Source organism: Seriola lalandi, unplaced genomic scaffold (genome assembly GCF_002814215.2).
Source record: "Seriola lalandi dorsalis isolate HSWRI2012SDOR001 ecotype SW California unplaced genomic scaffold, Sedor1 jcf7180002054452, whole genome shotgun sequence".
Lineage (NCBI taxonomy): Eukaryota > Metazoa > Chordata > Actinopteri > Carangiformes > Carangidae > Seriola > Seriola lalandi.
The window spans coordinates 1-22,849 of record NW_019525005.1 but is presented as its reverse complement, the minus strand read 5'-3'; the positions used below and the strand labels follow the sequence as shown (position 1 = coordinate 22,849).

Here is a 22,849-nt window from a genome sequence, read left to right as displayed (position 1 = left end):
AATGTCACATCCGCATGGAGATCCAAACACTGGCCCATCCCCGGCCAGGTTCACATTCATGTTAAATGATAGGGATCAGGCGTGTGCATATGATACAGGGTGGAATAGAATATAAGTAATCACAACAATTATTACACGAATGAAAACTATAGGAATGGATTACAGGGCTGGGCATACTGATGACTATATGTTGAACTGGGGCCTCAATCAGTGATTTGACAATAAACGGTAAAAATCATTGCCTGAACGTGGAAACAAACTTAAGGGTAGAAATAAGTAATTAAGTTTACCCAACTGATTTCATTTGTAACACCTTATACTTTTTATTCAGTAAACAGCAAAAATGCTATGCCTTTTTAACTGAGTAGTACTGAACAAGTGTAGTTATGCCTATTTTGTATCCAAAATATGAGCACATATGCGTTATATGAGTAATATAGGCTATAGCCTACTATGTGCAGCATATATCACCCATTAAATAAAATGATAAAAACACAGTGTGGCTCATCCATTAAGGGGCATGGGCCTTTTTAGAAGTGTGCTGCTTGTCACTGTAGGATCTTACGTTTTTAAGTAAAACATGAATTCAGTAGCATCTATTATAGTTATTAATCCTAATGTATTTTACTTACTCAATACTTTTACTTGTATATGGTTGCTCATTTATTTACAAATGTATCTGATTTATATTATTTTAGTTAATATAAGCGTGATGCAGTCTGTTTCTGTGGTGCCACTCAAGTTAGTCTGTGTTTACTCAAAAGTCTTCAGGGACCTTCTTGGTGTTTCTCCCAAAGACCCTCTATTACTACAAAATACTGCATCATTCACGGATAATTTAAAGTAGGATTTTAGTCGGAAAGTAGGAGGAAATTCCTGAATTATCTAGCCTGCAACCTTTTTCCTATATTAACGCTTTCATATATTTCGCCGTGGGACACGTGTAATTAAAAATGACATAAATCGTCATTTCCATTGTATAGGACAACCGACGTCCAATCATGAATAATGCCTTTATCAAGTGTCCATTATGTTGCCAGCACATAGCTAGTCCATATCTGCAGTGCTGAAATCAGACCGCCCGTGGCTGACACAGACAAGTCTTCAGATTTTGAGTATATGGCACCATCCGGTGGATAAAAGAAGTACTACACCCAAACGTGGCGTTAGATACCGTCGCAGTTGGGCTTTCTTATTATGACTGGCTTGCTCACTCCCGTTTATTTAATTTAACTTTAACTTTAATTTAACTTTATGTTATAGTTATTGTTCATTACCAAAACCATTTTAATTTATCATGTCAAAAACTCAACTACGTATCTATATATAGATATATATTTTATATGCGGTATGTTATATATTGTGTATATGTTTTGTGTGTCACTGAAGATAATAATAATATTACACTTTATAAAATTTGTGATGCACAAAACATAAAATTATTTCATATTATATTATATTATATTATATTATATTATATTATATTATATTATATTATATTATATTATATTATATTATTAGCAGTTTTCATGAAAAATGAAAACTCTCATGCAAGCTTTGTTGTGGGTAATTTTCACGGAGGTTCTTTTGTGTCAATGCTGTGACGGACGTACCGGAGACCCAATTGAATGATGAGCAAAGACCTCAAGCCCACCCTGCAGTGCTCATATGGCCAATTGTCGCTGACATCTGGAGTGATGGGCGGGATAAAGCGCATAACATGGTTGTTTGCGTTGTATATATACCGACGTCGGCAACTAGGAAAAACAGTTAGCTAAGCTCATCTTCACAGATGGCAGTAATAGGCCATAAGGCTGTACTATAGTGCGAAATAGTAAAAACGTTATTAGTATTAATGACTTTGATCACGTAAGTCTTTATACAGTCTCCATTTATTCATTTTTATAAGGATTAAAAGCGCATTTCCTTCGAGTTTTGGTGCGTTAAATGGAGGAGAAGAAGGAAGACGGAGACTCGGAGATACAGGAACACGGACCCGAGCACTGGTTCTCAAAATGGGAGCGGCAGTGTTTGGCCGAAGCGGAGCAGAGGGAGCCGAGCGAGGAAGAGGCCGACAACGACCAGGATAAACTGTGGCATCTTTTCCAGAACTCCGCCACTGCTGTGGCACAGTTATACAAAGGTTCAAACCAGCGCTTTCCGATTGCTTGTCCGTCTAGCGGTATCTACATTACCATCAAGCCTTTGGCTTGTTGGGTAGCAACCAGTCTATTTACCGAGCGTTACTGTGAACTAACGTTAGCGTCAGTACTAGTAGATTGCTAACTAGCTCATTAGCTAACTGGCTAGCCAGTACTGGGTAACGTTTACAGCTGATTTTGCAATACTAAATTTAGCTAGCTTATGCTAGCCAGTGACAAAAACAGTTATGAACTCGAATCTGGCATCATACACCCGTTTCGATGGTTAATCAATAACAGTTTGATTGACTGACATAATTAAAGTATCTTAAGTTGGCATACATATCTTTGACAATAAGGTACCCTGTTGACACCAAGTTAGACAGGGGTGAATAGCTAACGTAACGTTAGCCAGGCTAGTTACAAAATGGCGATGGTAACAACAATCGTAGCTACGCGACATTCCCAGATGACAGTCTCCTGTATACTGTCAGTGTTACCGTCTGTTACACCAGACGCGATATGCTGTTGGAATGACCTATGAAGAAAAAAAAGTTAGGAGCACATTAAGTGTTCACTTGCTTTTAAACGCCCTGTTCGCTGCTGAGTGAGCAGTTTGTTCAGCAACGCGTAGCTAGCGTTATAATCACAAAATGGCGAGGATAATATTGGTTCGATGTGGAAATATTGGTTTGTCTACAATTTGCTTTGGCTGTTGTGTTCGCAGACATAATAAGTTGCTGTCCAAACTGATGGAGCTCATCTTATTGAGCCTATCTATGTTTGGCATGTATGTTTGACATGTCTTTGTAACTTTACTGCTGAGAAGGCAGTTAAGTTGGTGTGTCGGTGCTTTCTTGCTAAACAAGCTGCTGCCAAGCTAGCCGTCTAACGTTAGCGTTAGCTTACAGTTATTTTTATGCAAAACCCTGTCCCTGCAATTGTAGATGCAAGACAAAATGGCGAATGAAAATGATCTTCACCTCAACCCCATAATCACCAGGCTGTCGTGCTTCTCTCAGATGTTTTGTTGTTCTTTGGTCACATTAATATTCATATCACAAATGGACTTGCTTTTGAATTATAGCCGCATGTCACATGTAAAAACCAACCATATTTTCCCTTTCCTCCCACAGACAGAGTATGCCATCAGCAGGGCCTGTCATTGTGGGTGCCATTTCAGAATGCTGCTACAGCAGTTACCAACCTCTACAAAGGTAACTAACCACATCTCTCTTCTCTCCATCCTTGTGCTCTTGAGCAGGATTTATTGATTTGCCGACTACATCTACTGTTTTTTGTTTTTGTTTTTCTTCATTCCATCAATATGGACCCTGGCTGATTATCACTAGACTTGTAAAGGTATTCATGTTTTTATTGACAGGCCCATCCATCAAGTGGTAAACGACCTGGTCGTTATCACTCTTATCAGCTCCATATTGATCAGTCAGCCACAGGACTTGTAGGTTTTTGTATGTAAGTGAAAGACATGTTCGTTTTGGAAACTCGATTAAACAATGTCAAGAACTCACCAGTGAAACAGAGGTGTTTTTGAGATAATTAGAACAAAATTGGACTGGATTCAACTTGACTTAATTTGAAGTATCTTGCAAAAAAAACAACAACCCAGAAATAAATACACAATATACCTTAAAATCCATGATATTAGATTTCTTAAGTTTTTGGTCTTGAACCAACATATTGGTACTAATTACATGTGTATGTACATATATGCTTCACTTTGGAATATACATTTATGATTATGATGATTATTATTTCTATATCGTCTTTCACCAATACAGAGAGTGTCGAGGCCCATCAGAGAAGCTTTGATCGGGGCATCCAAATAGGCCACCAACGCCGTAATAAGGTGGGTCTTGTTCTTCCACTACCTTTTGTGAGGCACCTCAGTTCTGTTGTATCTGGAGAAATTGTACCTGCTTAATCATATTTGTTTGACAGTTAGCAACCAGACTATGTTAGTTTTACAGAACAGGTATTTTTTAATAAAACAAAATTAAACCATTGCTAACTGATGGATCTCTCTTGCATTGGATTGCAGGATATGTTGGCCTGGGTGAAGAAACGCCGGAGAACCATCCGTAGGGAGGATCTTATCAGCTTTCTGTGCGGCAAAGCTCCACCACACAGAAGTAGCAGGGCCAACCCCCGGCTGGCCATGGTGGCCCCCAGTCGGGCTAATTCACCAGCTGAGACAGGCTCATCTGTGGAAGCAGACCTCCAGCCCTTCAGGGAGGCCATAGCACTGCATGGTAAGAAAAGCTGAGTGCAAGCCTGGCTCACAGTTTGCACACCAGTGGATATTAGACATTTACTAAAAACCTTGATTTACAACGCAGGAGGCATCTACATTGTTGGATAGAAAATAAGTTGTATTTCTAGTCTTGTTGTCCAAGCACTAAACTGCAATATGCTGGTTTGTGAGTGTATATGAGCGAGTGCACTTATCCTCTAGTCATCACACTCTGCCACATGTGGCTCAGATAAGAGTATGTTGGGTGTGTAAGTATTGGCCAATGGTGAGGAAAGGCCTCACGTAGTTGGCCCTTCCTGTGTGTTATTTGTTTGCGAGAGCAAATGTCTTGCTAAAACGACTGCCAAGTAGTTTTTAAACATGTAGATGCATCTATTTCTATGTGTGTATTCAGTTGCATTGCAGTAGGTTGGTATTTCTGGTTTACATCTCTGGTTTGTTGTCTGGTCCAAATTAATATTCAGTACTTTATCTAAAGGTCTTCACATTTTAAAGAGGCCTTTTTAGGGTGTTGCTGAGGTTAGGGTGAGTGATGTTAGGCATTTGGTGGTTTAGGTTTCAGATACATAAGTTCAGTCTGTGTCAGGAGGTTTCAGTATGTCCCCTTTCTCAGTTATCACATATCTTTTGCATTTCACTAGTGCTGTTTGTGTGTGCGTATGTATTGGGACCAACAAAATAATTTTGATCTGCTCGTTAAATCATTATTTAAACATAGCATTTCATATTTCTATGAACTGTATCCTTGACTCTCATTGACAATTAGGTTCCAGATTTTTTTCCCAGTGTGGTAATGCATACAAACTTTGTTTCTGACAAATCAGTGGCACAAATCAGTTGTGTATTTTCCTATCTGGTCTTTACCACTGTGGTCTTTACCACTGTGGTAAAGACCAGTGTAACATCTTTTGGATTAAGAATTAGTTAGCTGCTTCATGAATGCAGTACATACTTGACCACAAGTAGACAGCTCTTTCATTCTTAAAGGTGTGGGGTAGAAATGGTTTCTTAATTGTGTGGCTTGAAGTTGCACCTGTCACTTCCCATGTTAAGTCACAGGCTCTGCGGCCATACATGTTTTTATTGCAATGGGAGTCATTTTTTCTCAAGTTTTAGTACTAAGTGATGACTTGTGTGTTTGTGAGATGGCTGCCTCAAATGCTGTTTTGAGGCAAATGTCCTAACAATGCCGTTCTGTAGAAGCTTGAACCTTGTGACCCTTGTTCTTGTCTGAAATCCAAAATGAATAACAGCCTGAGCAAGTGACTTGAACAAAAGATGAAGTCTTGTCAAGGAGCTGCTTACTTGCTGTGAGCTTACCCAGTCACATTTTGATAGCCCTGGTTATATCAGAGAGAGAGAGAGAGAGAGAGAGAGAGAGAGAGAGAGAGAGAGAGAGAGAGAGAGAGAGAGAGAGAGAGAGAGAGAGAGAGAGAATTTACATCTGAAAATGAGATCAATACTTACAAGCTTTGATCACTGATTTCATACAAACACACCATGTTATCATGCTGGAGGGTAAATGCCACTTTGATCAGACAGTTGCCATTTGGTGTCACAAATATGAGTATTGGTTTGATGCATCCATGATGTGCTTGCTCAGTTGTAATTCACTGTTGCTTGACTCAAAAGACCCCACAGACATGCATACGGATATGACACAAGACATGTCTATGCATCAACCCTGTAAATGTTGAATGTGTAGCCTCCTTGGAAAAACATTTGACAGGACGCCGTGGTAACTTGAAATTTTCAAAAGGGTAATGGGTAACTTACCCCATTAAAAAGGTAGTAAGTAATGGAGATGCATGGTTGTATAGCAGTAAATTGATAACTTTTCTTTTACCAGATAATTTTTTAAAAACTCAGATCATCATGTTCTTTGTCTTTTCTTCTCCATCCTGTTTCCTTCTCCTTCCACCAGGTCTAAGTGGAGCCATGGCAAGTATCAGTGTGCGCTCCGGTGCTCCAGGTTCTCCCACACATGTGAGTGGCAGCAGCAGTAACGGAGGCGGTGCTGGTGGAGGTGGTTCTTCTGGCTCAGGGCCAGTGTGCCGCAGCAGGCGTAATGGGCTTCAAGACGTCGACCTGAACACTTTCATCTCAGAGGAGATGGCACTGCATCTGGACTCTACAGGCTCTGCCTCTGCTGGAGGGGGAGGAACCAGGAAACGAAACTCCACCCAGTGTAGTGATGTCATCACAGACTCACCCACGCACAAACGCAACAGGATGATCTGATCTGCTGTTTGCCTGTGTGTATTAGGGGGTGGGGGGGCCTTCAAAGCCAAGGCTAGGCGAGGGGGATGGATGGGCTTATGGGGGACAGATGCGCAGATGGACAGACGTTTTGGATGCCTGGCTGTGCAAAAGAACCCGGGCTGAAAATGAAAACAGTGACTGAAGGTTCTTAGTTCAGTCTAATCAGATGTTGGATGAATTCTTTTCCTTGTCTCCTTTCCTGACACTATTACTACAAATCATTGCTCTGCAATCAGAACACTTTGTGTGAGTGTGTTATTGAGTGTAAGAGAGACTGGGAGGTCTGGACGACATCACACACTTCTCAGACATCGCTGCCCTGGAAAGGAGACAACGAAGGAACCAACTCATTCTGGGATGCAGACAGTTCTCAAAGGGGTGAAAATGCACTGTGCTGCTTTACAAGTAAAAAGCCACTTGATCCTTGACACATTTGTGCCCTTCCCTCCCTTAACCTCACTCATCCTCACCCACCACCTTAATAAGGAAGTGAGGGCCATGATCAAATCGTCTCACTCAGTGAATCGAGTTGCTCGCCAAATGTTGGACCCAGCTCTGTCAGAGACTCACCTCTGCGTCAAACAACCCACCTGTTCTTTCTGTTACTTTATCATTGCAGCTCTTAGTTAACCATGCCTGTCTGTCAGTGGTGGAGCTAAATTGCCCAGTAGGAGTACATCTGTGGCATCATCCTGCCTCATCTGTCGCTTGTAACCACTTGCATTTCTCTGGTTACTAGACTGACAGCATGTAACTACCAATAGCAGGCTATTGATGTGGACATTTAAACCATATTCTCTGCTTCAACAGTGGCTTGATTTAGTTCAGCCAATCACCCTTTTTTGTTTTTAAACCACCAGTGTTAAAGTATTTGGTTTGTTGCCACTGTTTGCGGCAGTGATAGCCAAGTTAATTTAGCATTTTCTCCACCTTGTTTTTTTTTTTTTTTTTTTTTTGTTCAGGATAATGTAAAGGAACATTTTTTTTGTTGTATACAGCTTCTCAGACAGCCCATTTGCTGACTGTGACGCCCTCTTCCCCCTTTACCCTATACTTATTACAAAAGCAGCTGCTGTTTTATGTGATTGTGTGATTATTCTGATGAGTTGCAATAAGGATTTTTGCACTTAGCTTTCACTTCCAACTCATGCAAACAAATCGGCTCTTCCATTGTATCCCAGTTGTAGCCTTGTCCAGCCCTAAACAGACCCCTTGTGGTCAGTCCACACATTACTTACCTGTTGGTGCTTAGAAATAGTTAACACTTAATATGACTAGAAAAGGAGCTCTCGCGCACATCTCTAGTTCCAAAAACTCTTCAGATTTGATCAAGTTGCGGAGCGTTTCTGTGTGTGGGCTCAACTTGTATTCAACGACTCGGAGTCCTTCCCTGTCTAACAAATAATTTAACTTATTGGCGATAATTGGTGCTGTAAAGAAAGCATACATCACAGAAATGTTCTTAGAAAGGTAGTGTTTCCCTACAGACCAACCAAACATGCCAACCAGTGCACACAAGTCACTGGATGATGAGGCTACAGTGTTGGATTGTTGTTGGCGAAACTGTCTACTTTTGTATAAGGGGTGCGTGCATTAATAAGACCTGAATGGGTTTTTTTTTTTTTTTTTTTTTTTTTACTTGGTACAGGATGATGCAACTCGGGGCTTGTTTCATTCTTGAAATGGTTGTTGCCTTCCATCCTTCTGTGGGGAAGTAGAGTAGGAGACACTGATATCACATGAGTCAGAAATGTGGGTATATTTAGCAATTTGTAAAGTAATATAAACTGGTACTGTACTGATTTATGTCTCATTTTAGGGTATTAATGAAAGATTATTGGAGTTAAATCTAAACTTGTTTGTGAGCATAGTACACTCAGTTGTTGGAATATGCTTTCTTTTAGCATAGGAAGCTAACAAAAGTGTAAATGATTAATAAAATGTTGTCTAGTTATGAAACCAATTATGGATATTTCCCCTGATACCCTGCCGTAGTAGTGATATAGTAAGTTGTCAGTGAGCTGACTGGGATATAAAACTCAACTTTCTGCCTGTAAATACCCACTGTAGCTGACTTGTGAGATGCCAATGTTTTCTTCTCTTTTTCCCCAATTTTTGTTGAGCTGTTCACTCCCCTTCACCTCTATAACCTGGAAAGTAGGTTTTCTTTAGTTGTATAAAGCATGCCAGTTTTTAACTTCTGTTACATTTTGGTCACAGATTTCTTTTTTTTCTTTTTTTTTTTTTTCACATATAGGTTGGCTTTTATATTCATACATGATCGCTGGCTAGTCAGTGAAAGAAAAGAACCAGGCTGAGATTTGCTGATTCTGGCAAAATGAGCTCTGCGTTTTAAAAGTTGCATAGGAGTGAAGAAACTGAATGGGACTGAAAATGTAAACTCCATATTGGGAAAGTGAGATTTCATTCGTCTACAGAGGGCCTCTGATTGCTGTGAAGGAAGGGCGACAAGTAATCAATCCATGTTGAGGCCGTTCGGCTCTTGGTTTAAAAAAAAAAAAAAAAATGTATCTTTTGCAAAAAAAAAAGGCAAACTGTCGGGTAGCTTCAGCTATCACAAGTTTAGTGACTAATGTAACATAGGAAGGATCCATGTTTCTTGAATAGGAGATTTGCCCTAAACGTTGCATTTGGAGTCCATTGAGTTTTAGTCTCTGGGACTCAACCCTGTAGAGTCCTCATGGCAGAATACAGTGTTTGGGGCACCAACAAGAGGACTGGATATGGAGTGAATCCTGAAGACTGACTTGACTGCCGCACGCTCTTCATTAAATCAGAGGAATGCATTTTGAATATTTTAGTTTTCTTTCCAGACACTTTTCTTGCTGTTATGTGTCTGACACTCCACATTGGCATTAGTAGCATTGCTGACTGAAACCAAATTGTGCGTTTAGCCACAAGTTAGTAGTTCCAACCTCCCAGTGTTTCTGTTGCATGACAACATGTCAGTTTAAAGGGAAGGTGAGAAGTGTCTGCTGACAGGAAAAATATACTAAAATTCAGACTATCAAATGGGAGTTTTTCCAAAGGCTCGACTAAAGAGTTGGCTACGAGCAAGGTGGTGCTGTCTTTCAAGCCCACTGTTCAACTTGCAGCGTTGACCCCCACTGTTTAGCCTGGTTATAATAGAGGGGGCACTTTGTGTTTTTCTTTTCTTCCTCTGAGCCAGTCACAGGCCTTCATCCACATTGTTTCAATAGGCTGACTCATGCCACGTGTCTTTGGAGCCAACACTATTATTAGCTGTTTCTTGATACTTATTTGTTTAAAAAGTAATAAATGGCTAATCTATATACTTAACATTTAATTGTTGGTATGATATATGTGGTTCACATTGTAAAAGAAATAAAATCATTGAGTTGCAATTGGATGGACTATGTTTCATTAAAAAAGAAAAATATTATGAGTTCTGTTTTATTTGGTTGCTTTTAAAAATTGGATTGGCTTAAAATTTTATCCATATGGGTTCCCTGTTAACAAGCCATACAGACATTTCATTTGACAACTTGAACGTTTGGAAATGAATAAGGGTAAGTCCCATTTTCTAGAGTGATCAGTTGACAATTTTTGCAAAGTAAATGAACAAAAACTTTTCAGAGTAAAAGAAGCTTGGGTTTTCTTTTTGACACCTTGCTGTTTGCACATTTTTTAATCTCAATTTGCACCACAGGTTTCCTCCATAGACTGCACTGACCCTGCATATTTTTGACATGCAAATCATTTTCAGTTTTAGTGTATATGATTCAATTGTTTGTTTGAAGGTGTAGAGACTGAAAAACATTTCATAAGACATAATGAAGAAGCAAGAAAAATGAGGAAATGATTGTTTTGTATGGTATTAAGAAAAACCTTTAGTGTTTTAAGAAACAGAAATGTGCCAATCGCATCATTTGCTCTTGTACAGACCGTTGACATAGTTGATATTTACAGGTGAGTGAAATCAAATACCTGAGTCATGTATTTGAAATAATGTGGAGCTGTCAATGACAGGTTTGGGATTGTTTTTGTTTTCCCTATCAGCCTCAAAGAACATAGGTGTGGTGACTTAATTTCTGGGCTGAGCTATTTAAGGTCAACAGAAATTACCTGACTAGATTAGGGTCAGCGCTTTTCTTAGAAGATGCCGCTACAGGCCTCTAGGTGGTGCCAGAGGACAGCGTTAGAAAGACATGTTCTTTTTTTTCCACATCAAGTGCCTGTTATGAAGAAATGTGGAAGACAAGCCTGCAAAGTTTATGTATGATATCATTCCCATACTGTAGCATAGCATTTAATCTGCAGTTATAAGTTTCTGATAAAACTGCAGTCCTGAGTCTTTCTCTGAGCCTTTCTGCTGTCGTAAAGTTACCCACAGAAGGTTTTGACCTGTAGTAACAATATAGAGACATTTTGTGAGTGAGTTCCCGTTTTATTTGTCTGTCTCGTTCCGGATGCACATGCATGCCTTTGCAGATGTTTCATGTGAAAGGAAATGCATTCAACACATTTGTTAGATTTGAAGCATACACTTGATGTGTTTTGGTGAGCAACAATGAGTATAAACACAACTTTTGTTTGTTTACAAGAGAACTCCACAGGGCACCTTAAAAGGTTCTGGCTACATGTTTACAGGTGCTCTGTTGAATGTTTTTGTAAACAAGCAAAGGTTATTTTTATTATTATATATACTATTATTCAGTCTTACCAAAACACACTCTGTAACCTTGAGGGCTTTATGACTAGACTGTATCTCCTCATAAAACTCTCTGTAAATCCTAAATTGTTTACATTTTTTGTCTTTTTCTTCCCTGCCTTGACTGATGTGCTGTTTATGCTTCTTTGCAGGTTACCACCACCAATTTCCGATATGCAGAACAGTATGAAACACACGAAAGTAATGCCTACATGCTCGAGCCTTGAGCGCATGCATGCACATCTTTGTGCTTGTACACACTCATAAAGATGTTGCTCCAAAGCACTACCAGTGGTCAATACTCCACGGTGTACCTTTTAAAATAAGAAAACTCCAAAGATAGAGGCCAGCTCATACCAGGCAGATTTTCAAGCATTCATATTTATTTATAAGCTTCACTATTTGAGATGTTCAAATCAATGTTGCAGTTGATTTGATTGTTTGAAACATAATGGAATTAAATTCCAAACCATGTTAAAGATGTATTATGACAAATTGCATAAGCCAGTGAAGGAGAAATCAAACAAAAACACAATATTCAAGATTAAAATTAAAACAACTTCTTGAATGTGCTGCTCTGTTGTCCAAATGAACTGTGGATATGAATAATGCACATGTACAGCCAACATCCTCAAACACAACTGTTTGCTATTGTTTTGGTCCATGGATGTTGTACAGTATCTTACAAGCTGTGTTCCCACATCCTTCAAACACCTCCACCCTTCACCTCCTTTCCTTTCATAGCTCCTCCACCTCCTCATCTTCACCTACTGCTGCTGCCAAGAAGCAATAACTTCCTACACTTGGGCTTATCGCTTTCTCTGGGTCTCTGTTATTATCAGCAGCCGTATGGAGGACCATGGCACCCTGACCAGGAAAAATGATCTATGACTACATAACTCTAAGACTAAGGGTTTTTGAAGAGGACTAGCTGGGTGGTAAACATAAGCATGCTGTTTGGAACAGTTTGGTAACAACACCTTATAGTATTTTCAGATTTAAAAGACATTTCAAGACTCTCTGCAATCTGGAGCTGCAAACACACAAAACTGCCTCTGCAGCTGTATCAGATTCCATTAGCTATGTGCTTTTTCTCATACTCAAAAACCAGAATCATAGAGGGGCTCTAAACAGGACCAATTGTTTTTCATTGGGCAGAGAAACTCAAGGCCTCTGGTAAATGAAGGATAGGAGTTGAGCTCTAAGAGTCCATTTCAGTTTGACAGTCAAGACCAAACCCTGACCTGGAACTGGCTGGAAAGGGTGTGGACCCTGCTGAAGGTTTTGAGGGTGGGTCTCAGATCTGGCTGAGAGGCAGGAACTTCTGGTAGTAGCTCTTGGTTACATCAATCATCAGGTCCTGTGTGCACTCTGGGAGCTCTCCTGAAAACAGACCTGAGAGGTAGCAAAGATGAACGCAGGTAAAGAAATGATAGATACACAGAATGTGGAAGGGTCAGGTGTGTGTTGGTATCGTGTGACTGACCTGGGCATCCAGAGAAGACAGTGAAAGGTGGCACCACTGTCTCAGGAGGAAGCACAGTGTTGTCTAAAATCTTACAGCAGTCCTTCAGCACACAGCGGCGACCCTGAACACAACACGCAAAACAGGCAAAAGTGAGTTAACAAACAAATCTGCTAGTGAGTCAAATGCTTTCACTGACTCACACTGAAGTTTTTCTGCATCCTGTCTGTTATGCAGTGGTCCACAATGGGTGGTGGCTGTTCAGAACAACAGAGCAGTAAGTATGATCCTTATAATGGAAAAGGGGAAACTGAGATGAGCTGAAGGCTTGCATTAAAAGAGAAACCCCGGTACAGGTTTGATATGCAATGTTTTTGTATATGCAACTTTGAAGAAATCTTTTGGGATCGTATCGAATCACATCTATACCTGCAATCACAGTGAAGAAGATGCGTTTGTACCACAAAATAGGTATACAAATACAAAATAGAATACTACGTTAGAGCCATTTAGATTTAGAAAGTATTTATAAGCATTTATCTTCTGCATTTTCATCTTCCAATAATGAGGCCAGCCAAAAAAGCACAAATGGCCATGAGTAACTAACTGACTGACTGACTGACTGACTGAGTGATTAAGTCCACCAATGGTCAGCCGAATACCATTCAAAATATAATTTTTTGTCTTGTTCAGCTTTTCCTCATATAACATCCTAATTTTGTATCAATTGTGGAGTTTTGCAATTCTAGTTAGATGTAATCTGGTCCTGCTGGGCAAGATTGCAATTCTGCTGCAATTACATTAAAACATGTAATTCAGTGTATTTCATTTCACATTCCAACCCAGGTCTGTGACAGAGTCTGCTCAAAGCAGCCTGAAGCAGTTTGCTGCTGCATTCACATCATCTGAACATGACTACCATGTGACTCTTTCACCACAGGCAAGAGGAGACACTACTGCTGTTGTCCCCTCTCAATGGCTTTGCCTTTCTCAGCATACTTTCTGTTTTCTGTCTATCAGCTTGGTTGTGTGTGTGCTTTTATCCCACTCACTATGACACAGTTCTTGCCAATATGGACATAGGAACCAATCTGTGCTGCATTGACCACACAGTCCTCTTCGATGAAGACGTGGTCTCCGATGTGTAGTGGGAAAAACGCCACTCTGGTAGGAAACAGAAAGGGTGGAGGAAGATGAAGTTTAATCTTTGTTAAACAGAAAAGCAGCATCCATACATTTGATACACAAAAGTACAAAATCGGCCAACTGTTAAGAATATGCTTTACAGTACTCTGGCGTATATCAGCCACATTACTACTCAAAGCTGAAGTAATTAGTTGACTCATTAATAAGCTTACTGACAAAAAATGAATCACAATTTTGATATGTTTGATTGTTCCAGTCATTTTCCAGAAAAATAAAAAATGTTGCTGCTTCACCAATGCAAGGATTTGCTTCTTTTTGTTGTCTTATGATGGTAAACATACTACCTTTGGGTTATCGTTAATTGCAGCCTCGCAACTGAGTGATGCTGGCACCGACATTTACAAGTGATAAACGTTTGATTTGGTTGTAATATTGTTACACAATTTATTCTGGTCTTAAATGCTTCTGTATAAAAATCAAAGTGAATTTTCTGAACACATTTGAACGCATGGAGTGGATGCCTCTGCCTGCATGTCCATTTACGTCCAGATAATTAATACATTCTCAGTGACTTATCCATAGTTCAAACACTTTAAACAAACAACATCAGTCATACAAACATGATCATTGAGGCTTTCAGTCAAACAATGATGAAAAATAATAAAACATTTGGTGTTGTCAATGTGACTCAGCTCTAGTCTAAATCTTTGGAATATTTGCAATGAGAGGAAGGTACTTTACCCTTTGCTAAACTTTTTAAAAGGCGGCCGAATAACACTCCGACTCTTCACAACACAGTGTCTGCCCACCCTGACATTAGCCAGGTCTCCTCTGATGATGCAGTCATTCATGACAATAGTCTGTAGGAGAGACACCACACACACACACACAAACAAACAACAATCCAGTTATATCACAGCCCCATTAACAGTAACAAAAGTGTATAATTTACTAACAGCTAGCCGTATTTTGTGTTTTTCTTTCCTTACTTTGCCATTGAGGACGATATTTTGACTCCCACACAGCACTGACTGCCTGCTCACTTTGTTGCCAGAAGCCTGAAATGAAACCAAAGCAATGGTTAATATTTGTACAAAAGCATTTTTTCTGTTTTTAATTTCTGTCTAAATTCAGCACAAGTAAAATTTTCAGCTATCCAACGCCCAACGCCCCGTTGAGCTTCAGCTAGCTAAATAGCAACCGATTAGCTAGCTAGCAATGACTTAGTATCAATCTTAATACCGTCTCAATGTACTCCGCTTTGTTGTACAGTATTTCAGACAACTCCATGGCTTGGAATTTGGTAAAATATTTAATCCACTGATTATTCAACGCCAATATCTAACGCTGTTTTGTGCTCCCTGCTCTGTTCTCAGCCGACTGTGATCAATAGACTTTCAGACTATACGAGTTGAGGGCAAAATCATCGATGCATTTCGTTAAAACAAACAAATTACACGCAATTAGTATTACAGTATATTGTCTCGAGTTTTGTGAATTATATTAAGTATTGAATTATTCGACCTTTTTTAGCTACATAATTATTAGACAACCAATCCGTAAAATGATTCTGTGCTCGATTGGTCCTCCCTGAGGTGAACTCAAGCTCCTCAACACATTTTTATTTAACCGTCAATCAAAATTATATATTTCTGTTATATATTTTCGATCCTACGTTTAATAAAAACACTGTAAAATGCACAAATAAAATAAAAATGTGCAGAATAAAGACAGGGTTTGTGATGTGCGCATGCGTACAGCGGAGCCCTTGACCCTGATTCTTCTTCGCCTTGCACGCTGGGAGACACCAGTCACTTTTCTCCGTCATGGCGGCCCGTGTCCTGCAGCAGTGTGTCCGCTCGCTCGCCCGGCCTTCGCTGAGGCTTTGCTCCGGTAACCTGGCAGTCAGAGCCGCTGCTGCCCCGGCAGTATCCATTCACCGACCTCTCTCCTTCGCCGCAGACAGCCGGAGGACGCGGTGGCTCGGTCAGAGCCGGGTGAGTCTCCGGTAACATTGAACCGTCGTGGCCTAGCGCTTGCTGTGACCTACCTACGTCTTTCAAAACTGTTACGCTAACCTTGCCTGTATAAAGTTCATGGTGGCATCCAAGCAGTTTATTATTAGATTAGGGAAAACCTGCCATTCGTAAATCACCTCTGAAATCCATGAAAGGGCTTTTATTTTTGCTTACACAACAGGCATGTTTTGCTTGTTGGCTAGCTAGCTAGTTAGCAAAATTGGTGAGTTCATTGACACACGTTTGTATTGTTTCCTTTCTGTCACCTCAAGTCTGCAGTCATTTGGGTGCTCAGACTTAACCTAAGCGCCCTCAAACACTGTGAGGTTTATTCTTGTTCAGCGATAGATAATGATACTGCCAGCTAAGCAGGATGCATAGATTGTTAATTATAAGCATCATGCAGAAGTGTTCTGCTCTTGTGCATGATGTTATTACCTTAATTATTGTTTTTTTGCGTGTGGGAAGCATGATAACTACTCGTATGGTCATCTATGTTATTCGAGTCCTGTCTTAACTAAGGTCAGTTAAAATATAGATATATATATATATAACCTATATTTACATATCATATTACACGAGTTATAAACTCCACCCTACAGACACAGACCATAACGTATCATAAGCTTGTGAAAATAGAATAGTTTTAAATCTGCTATAATGTGGACGCATCTTAGTTTAGGTATAGTTAGAAAACCACCATCTGTTTACCTCAGTGGATTTGCTTTAAACGGCATAAGTCAAGTTTTGAAGTTGGTTCTGTTTTGCACTGGAACTTAATGAAGTTTAAGGAGCTGGAGCATTCCAGTTGTTTGTCTGTTTAACTCTGCAAGAGAGAGCATTACAGCAGTCTAGTTGAGATGATGCACACCATAAAACACTGATACAACACTATAAAAACTACTAAACATAATTTAAAAAATGGTGGATGCCCTTGTGTTGCTATGTGTTGCAAGATAGCATCTTGCCATATGTTTCTACACTGATTATCTGTCCATCCCACGTGCTGGAAGGCTCTTCCGGACTCTCCCGCATCATTATAATTGTGTGTAACACAGTCTTTGGGCTCAGCCTGTTTACAGTTTGTGCTTGTAGCATTTTCAGATTTGAGAAGTGAGCACAGGCAGCTTCAGGCTGATTTGTGGGCCGTGTGCTCACAGCCTGTCATCTGTATCTGTCCCCACCCTACATCCACCTCACCACCTCTGCTCCTGACCCTCTCTTCTCCCTCCTGCTTAGGTCTCCTCGGTGGGTGTCTTTTGCCGACAGTATGGAGACCTGCCCCCCCTCACCTTAGAGACCATCAAAGACCGTGTCATGTATGTGCTCAAGCTCTACGACAAGATCAACCCAGAAAAGGTAAGAGCGAGCACTGATTTAGCCTGTCAATCATACATTGTTCACTTTTACTTTTAACAATGAATGAGAACTGTGGAACTGTGAAATATGATGCGTCTTCTGTTATGAAGCAGCTCACATGTGGTAGTGTTTTGTTGCCATTGCATTCTTTGAATGTCAGTGATTCTCAATGGATTTATGAGACTTAAAATGAGACTTGTATTTAATTGGAGGTGACCTGAAAAACAAGTGTCTGAATGATATTTTGTCGGTCCTACGTTTTGTCAGAGGTCATGTTAACATGCACACACTCCACCTGCTGGACCTTCATAAACACTGATTTGTACATGAGATATTGAGGTGCATGTCGGAGGCTGAAACAGTAAAAACTGCTAAATATTTGTCAGTGACTGTGAAAAAAGACCTTTGTAATGTTAACGATGATTTCTGCTCCGCAGCTGCAGACATCCTCCCACTTCATGAAAGATCTGGGTCTGGACAGCTTGGACCAAGTGGAGATCATCATGGCCATGGAGGATGAGTTTGGTGAGTGCATTGACGGAATGCCGACCTGCCTGTGTAGCAGCTGGTCCGTCAAGATTGCCCATTGAAAAATTACAAATTGAAGGCTTAAGCATGAGCTCTTTAGGCATTGCTCAGATTTTGGGATGCTGCACAGAGAAATACAGGGGTGATGGAATTTATGTAGAAAAAACTGCATTATAAAATTAAAAATTAGGCAGGAGTGAGAGGAAATCTGCTTTAGTACAACAACACAGAGCTGACAATGCTAACCATGTCAATGGTTTCTTACTTAACTTTGCCTGAGTTCATAAAAACAGGTCTGCTGTCAGCTTCATGACAGTGGTTTGTTTGGTTTAAAGACGTATAATAATTTTAGAATTTAGGAATATATGATCCTTATGCGAACAATTCAAAATCACCAAATTTTGAGATACATGGGTTTCATTTGACAACGACAAGCTGACAACAACAGTGCAACACAACTTTACAGTGCCAGCTGATAAATCAACTTGAGGAGAATATGTAATCACATTTACTGTGGCATCAGAATGGTTGGCTGGTTTGTCTGTGTGATGATCTTTAGACCAGAAATACTTATTACTATACTATTAAGTACTATGTGCATATCAGCAGCTGATGTTGATGGTCTTTGTGGCGCATTCAAGTACATTTTTAAGTGTAGTGTGTTTTATTCTTCAGGTTTTGAGATCCCAGATGCAGAAGCAGAGAAGTTGATGACTCCTGAGGAGATTGTACAATACATCGCAGACAAGAAGGATGTTTATGAATAATCTGTTCTATAGCTTACTACAGAGGTAAGTCTCTCAGTCAGACGTTTGACTTTTTTTTCTTTTCTTTCTTACATCGCACACGTGCCCTCTGATGTTGTGTCATTGTTCCTCAGAAATAATTTCTTACATTTGTTTTTCACCCAGAGAGGTTGATCCCAGCGTGACTCCCACAGGAAGTTCTTGTGAAGCAGATGGGCGCCAAATCAAATCCCACCCCCCCGTCAGCTCTTCTGTCAATTATGGCACCGTGCTGCCGTGTCTTGTGTTTAACTGTATTTAAATGAACATGTGCTTTTGGAGCTCGGAGAAAAACAAAATATTAAACAAGGTTATATCACAGTTTGGATTCTTTTTTTTCTTCTTCTTCAGCTCCACCCTATGGTTCCGATGTATAATTTCTCATGAATAGATCAATAAAGACACATGCTGTATATTTTTGTGAAAGTGTGATATTTGGAATCTCCCTGTTGTCAGGTTTAAGGAGCATGAACATACAGTATTATATAGCTGTTAGGTGAAATGTCAGAATTCATCAGTTTGACATGGCAGCCATGAAGCTGAGTTATAACCAAATCTATTTATGCCCAAGGGTCACAAAATCCTCTGAATGCTAAAAGAACCCATCAGACATTTTTTAGGTTGCTGTTTATTAACAACCAATCTGAGTATAGCTACATACTGATCCAAAACAATTGGATCCACAGCTTTTTTAATTTATGCAAATTATTTAAATTCCAATTTCCCAAAGTTTCCACTGATCTGGAGTTGTAGTCTCTCATAGAGATGTGCAGTGTGTGCACTACAGAATGAACGGATTCAGTGTAATTTTAAGATGGGGATAGTTGTGCTAAAACAATAACACCAGTGATCTGATACGTGGGGCAAAGTAGTACATCTATTCAAGTACATTAGAACAATTTTGAGGTAGGCTACTTCTACTTTACTGAAGAGTCTATATTTTATGTTGCTGTATGATTGTACTCTGTTATGTTTGAGGGAAAATTATGCTTCTTACTCATTTGTTAATTTTAATTACTTTGCAGATTTAGATTAATAATGCAACATGCAATCAACAAATTAATTCTGATGTATTAGCCTATAGGTTAAGATAAGACAACTGTAGGTTTGCATATGGACAGTAGGGACATGTTCCTACCAATATCTGAGTGAACTAGTTCGCACTGTTAGAGTGAAACCATATTAGATCATTCCAGTATGCCCTCCAATAGCATACATCTCCAAGACAACTGAGTTAGGCATGCTAGCATTTGATTGACTTAATATAGTAAGGCATTAAGTAAAAACGGTCAGTGACATCTTTAAGACTTTTTATGCCTTACTATACTATGACATTTTATTCCTTATTGTACTATGATATTTTTATGCCTTTTTTAAAAAAATTACTTTTATTGGTTTTTATGCCTTACTATACTATGACTGTTTTATGCCTTATTATACTATGACATTTTTAGGCCTTATTATACTATGACATTTTTATGTCTTATTATACTATGACATTTTTATGCCTTATTATACTATGACATTTTTATGACTTACTATACTATGACATTTTTATGCCTTATTATACCATGACATATTTATGCCTTCCTATACCATGACATTTTTATGCCATATTATACTATGACATTTTTATGTCATATTATACTATGACATTTTTAGGCCTTATTATACTATGACATTTTTATGCCTTATTATACTATGACATTTTTATGACTTACTATACCATGACATATTTATGCCTTCCTATACCATGACATTTTTATGCCATATTATACTATGACATTTTTATGCCTTATTATACTATGACATTTTTATGCCTTACTATACCATGACATTTTTATGCCATATTATACTATGCCATTTTTATGCCTTATTATATATACAATGACATTTTTATGACTTGCTATACCATGACATTTTTATGCCTTATTATACCATGACATTTTTAAGCCATATTATACTATGACAATTTATGCCTTATTATACTATGACATTTTTATGCCTTACTATACTATGACATTTTTATGCCTTATTATACTGACATTTTTATTACTTACTATACTATGACATTTTTATTACTTTTTATGCCTTACTATACTATGACATTTTTATTACTTTTTACGCCTTACTATACTGTGACATTTTTATGACTTTTTATACTACGACATTTTTAGGCCTTATTATACTATGACATTTTTAGGCCTTATTATACTATGACATTTTTATTACTTTTTATGCCTTACTATACCATGACATTTTTATTACTTTTTATACTATGACATTTTTATTACTTTTTATGCCTTACTATACTATGACATTTTTAGGCCTTTTTATACTATGATATTTTTATGCCTTATTATACTATGACATTTTTAGGCCTTATTATACTATGACATTTTTATTACTTTTTATGCCTTACTATACTATGACATTTTTATTACTTTTTATAATATGACATTTTTATGCCTTATTATAACATGACATTTTTATTACTTTTTATGCCTTACTATACTATGATATTTTTATGACTTTTTATACTATGACATTTTTAGGCCTTATTATACTATGACATTTTTATTACTTTTTATGCCTTACTATACTATGATATTTTTATTACTTTTTATACTATGACATTTTTAGGCCTTATTATACTATGACATTTTTATGCCTTCCTATACCATGACATTTTTATGCCATATTATACTATCAAATTTTTATGGCTTACTATACTATGACTTTTTTAGGCCTTATTATACTATGACATTTTTATTACTTTTTATGCCTTCCTATACCATGACATTTTTATGCCATATTATATTATGACATTTTTATGCCTTATTATACTATGACATTTCTTTTACTTTTTATACCTTACTATACTATGACATTTTTATGCCTTATTATACGATGACATTTTTATGCCTTATTATACAAGGACATTTTTAGGCCTTATTATACTATGACATTTTTATTACTTTTTATGCCTTACTATACTATGACATTTTTATGACTTATTATAACATGACATTTTTATTACTTTTCATGCCTTACTATACTATGATATTTTTATGACTTTTTATACTATGACATTTTTATGCCTTATTATACTATGACATTTTTATGCCTTATTATACTATGACATTTTTATGCTTTACTATACTATGACATTTTTAGGCCTTATTATACTATGCCATTTTTATGCCTTATTATATATACAATGACATTTTTATGACTTACTATACCATGACATTTTTATGCCTTATTATACCATGACATTTTTAAGCCATATTATACTATGACAATTTATGCCTTATTATACTATGACATTTTTATGCCTTACTATACTATGACATTTTTATGCCTTATTATACTGACATTTTTATGACTTACTATACTATGACATTTTTATGCCTTTTTTTTTTTTTAAATTACTTTTATTAGTTTTTATGCCTTACTATACTATGACTTTTTTATGACTTTTTAGGCCTTATTATACTATGACATTTTTATTACTTTTTATGCCTTATTATACTATGATATTTTTATGACTTTTTATACTATGACATTTTTATGCCTTATTATACCATGACATTTTTATTACTTTTTATGCCTTATTATACTATGACATTTTTATTTCTTTTTATACTGTGACATTTTTATGCCTTATTATACTATGACATTTTTATTACTTTTTATGCCTTACTATACTATGATATTTTTATGACTTTTTATACTATGACATTTTTAGGCCTTATTATACTATGACATTTTTATGCCTTACTATACCATGACATTTTTAGGCCTTATTATAATATGACATTCTTATGCCTTATTATACTATGACATTTTTATTACTTTTTATGCCTTACTATACATGACATTTTTATGACTTTTTATACTATGACATTTTTATTACTTTTTATGCCTTACTATACTATGACATTTTTAGGCCTTTTTATACTATGATATTTTTATGCCTTATTATACTATGACATTTATAGGCCTTTTTATACTATGACATTTTTATGCCTTCCTTTACCATGACATTTTTATGCCATATTATAATATGACATTTTTAGGCCTCATTATACTATGACATTTTTATTACTTTTTATGCCTTCCTATACCATGACATTTTTATGCCATATTATATCTTTTTTTGACATTTTTGCCT

The 22,849-nt window shown here is 37.8% G+C and overlaps 3 protein-coding genes across 3 annotated transcripts; 2 read left to right on the top strand and 1 right to left on the bottom strand.

The window, feature by feature from the left end:
• The first annotated feature begins 1,763 nt into the window (after positions 1–1,763).
• On the top strand, positions 1,764–10,102 carry LOC111658557 (HUWE1-associated protein modifying stress responses-like). The gene is made up of 5 exons (XM_023411137.2): positions 1,764–2,143; positions 3,278–3,358; positions 3,944–4,011; positions 4,204–4,414; positions 6,341–10,102. The coding sequence occupies exons 1-5, from the start codon at positions 1,948–1,950 to the stop codon at positions 6,655–6,657; spliced, it is 873 nt and encodes a 290-aa protein (XP_023266905.1). The 5' UTR covers positions 1,764–1,947; the 3' UTR covers positions 6,658–10,102.
• Positions 10,103–11,732: 1,630 nt separating this feature from the next.
• dctn5 (dynactin 5) lies at positions 11,733–15,383 on the bottom strand. The gene is made up of 6 exons (XM_023411138.2): positions 15,225–15,383; positions 14,972–15,040; positions 14,724–14,842; positions 13,889–14,000; positions 12,858–12,960; positions 11,733–12,766 (listed from the first exon to the last, which is right to left on the bottom strand). Exons 1-6 carry the CDS (start codon positions 15,270–15,272, stop codon positions 12,669–12,671), a joined length of 549 nt encoding a protein of 182 aa, XP_023266906.1. The 5' UTR covers positions 15,273–15,383; the 3' UTR covers positions 11,733–12,668.
• Positions 15,384–15,785: 402 nt separating this feature from the next.
• LOC111658555 (acyl carrier protein, mitochondrial) lies at positions 15,786–19,085 on the top strand. Its single transcript, XM_023411134.2, has 5 exons — positions 15,786–15,979; positions 17,240–17,359; positions 17,797–17,884; positions 18,563–18,678; positions 18,799–19,085. The coding sequence occupies exons 1-4, from the start codon at positions 15,809–15,811 to the stop codon at positions 18,652–18,654; spliced, it is 471 nt and encodes a 156-aa protein (XP_023266902.1). The 5' UTR covers positions 15,786–15,808; the 3' UTR covers positions 18,655–18,678; positions 18,799–19,085.
• Positions 19,086–22,849: the final 3,764 nt, after the last annotated feature.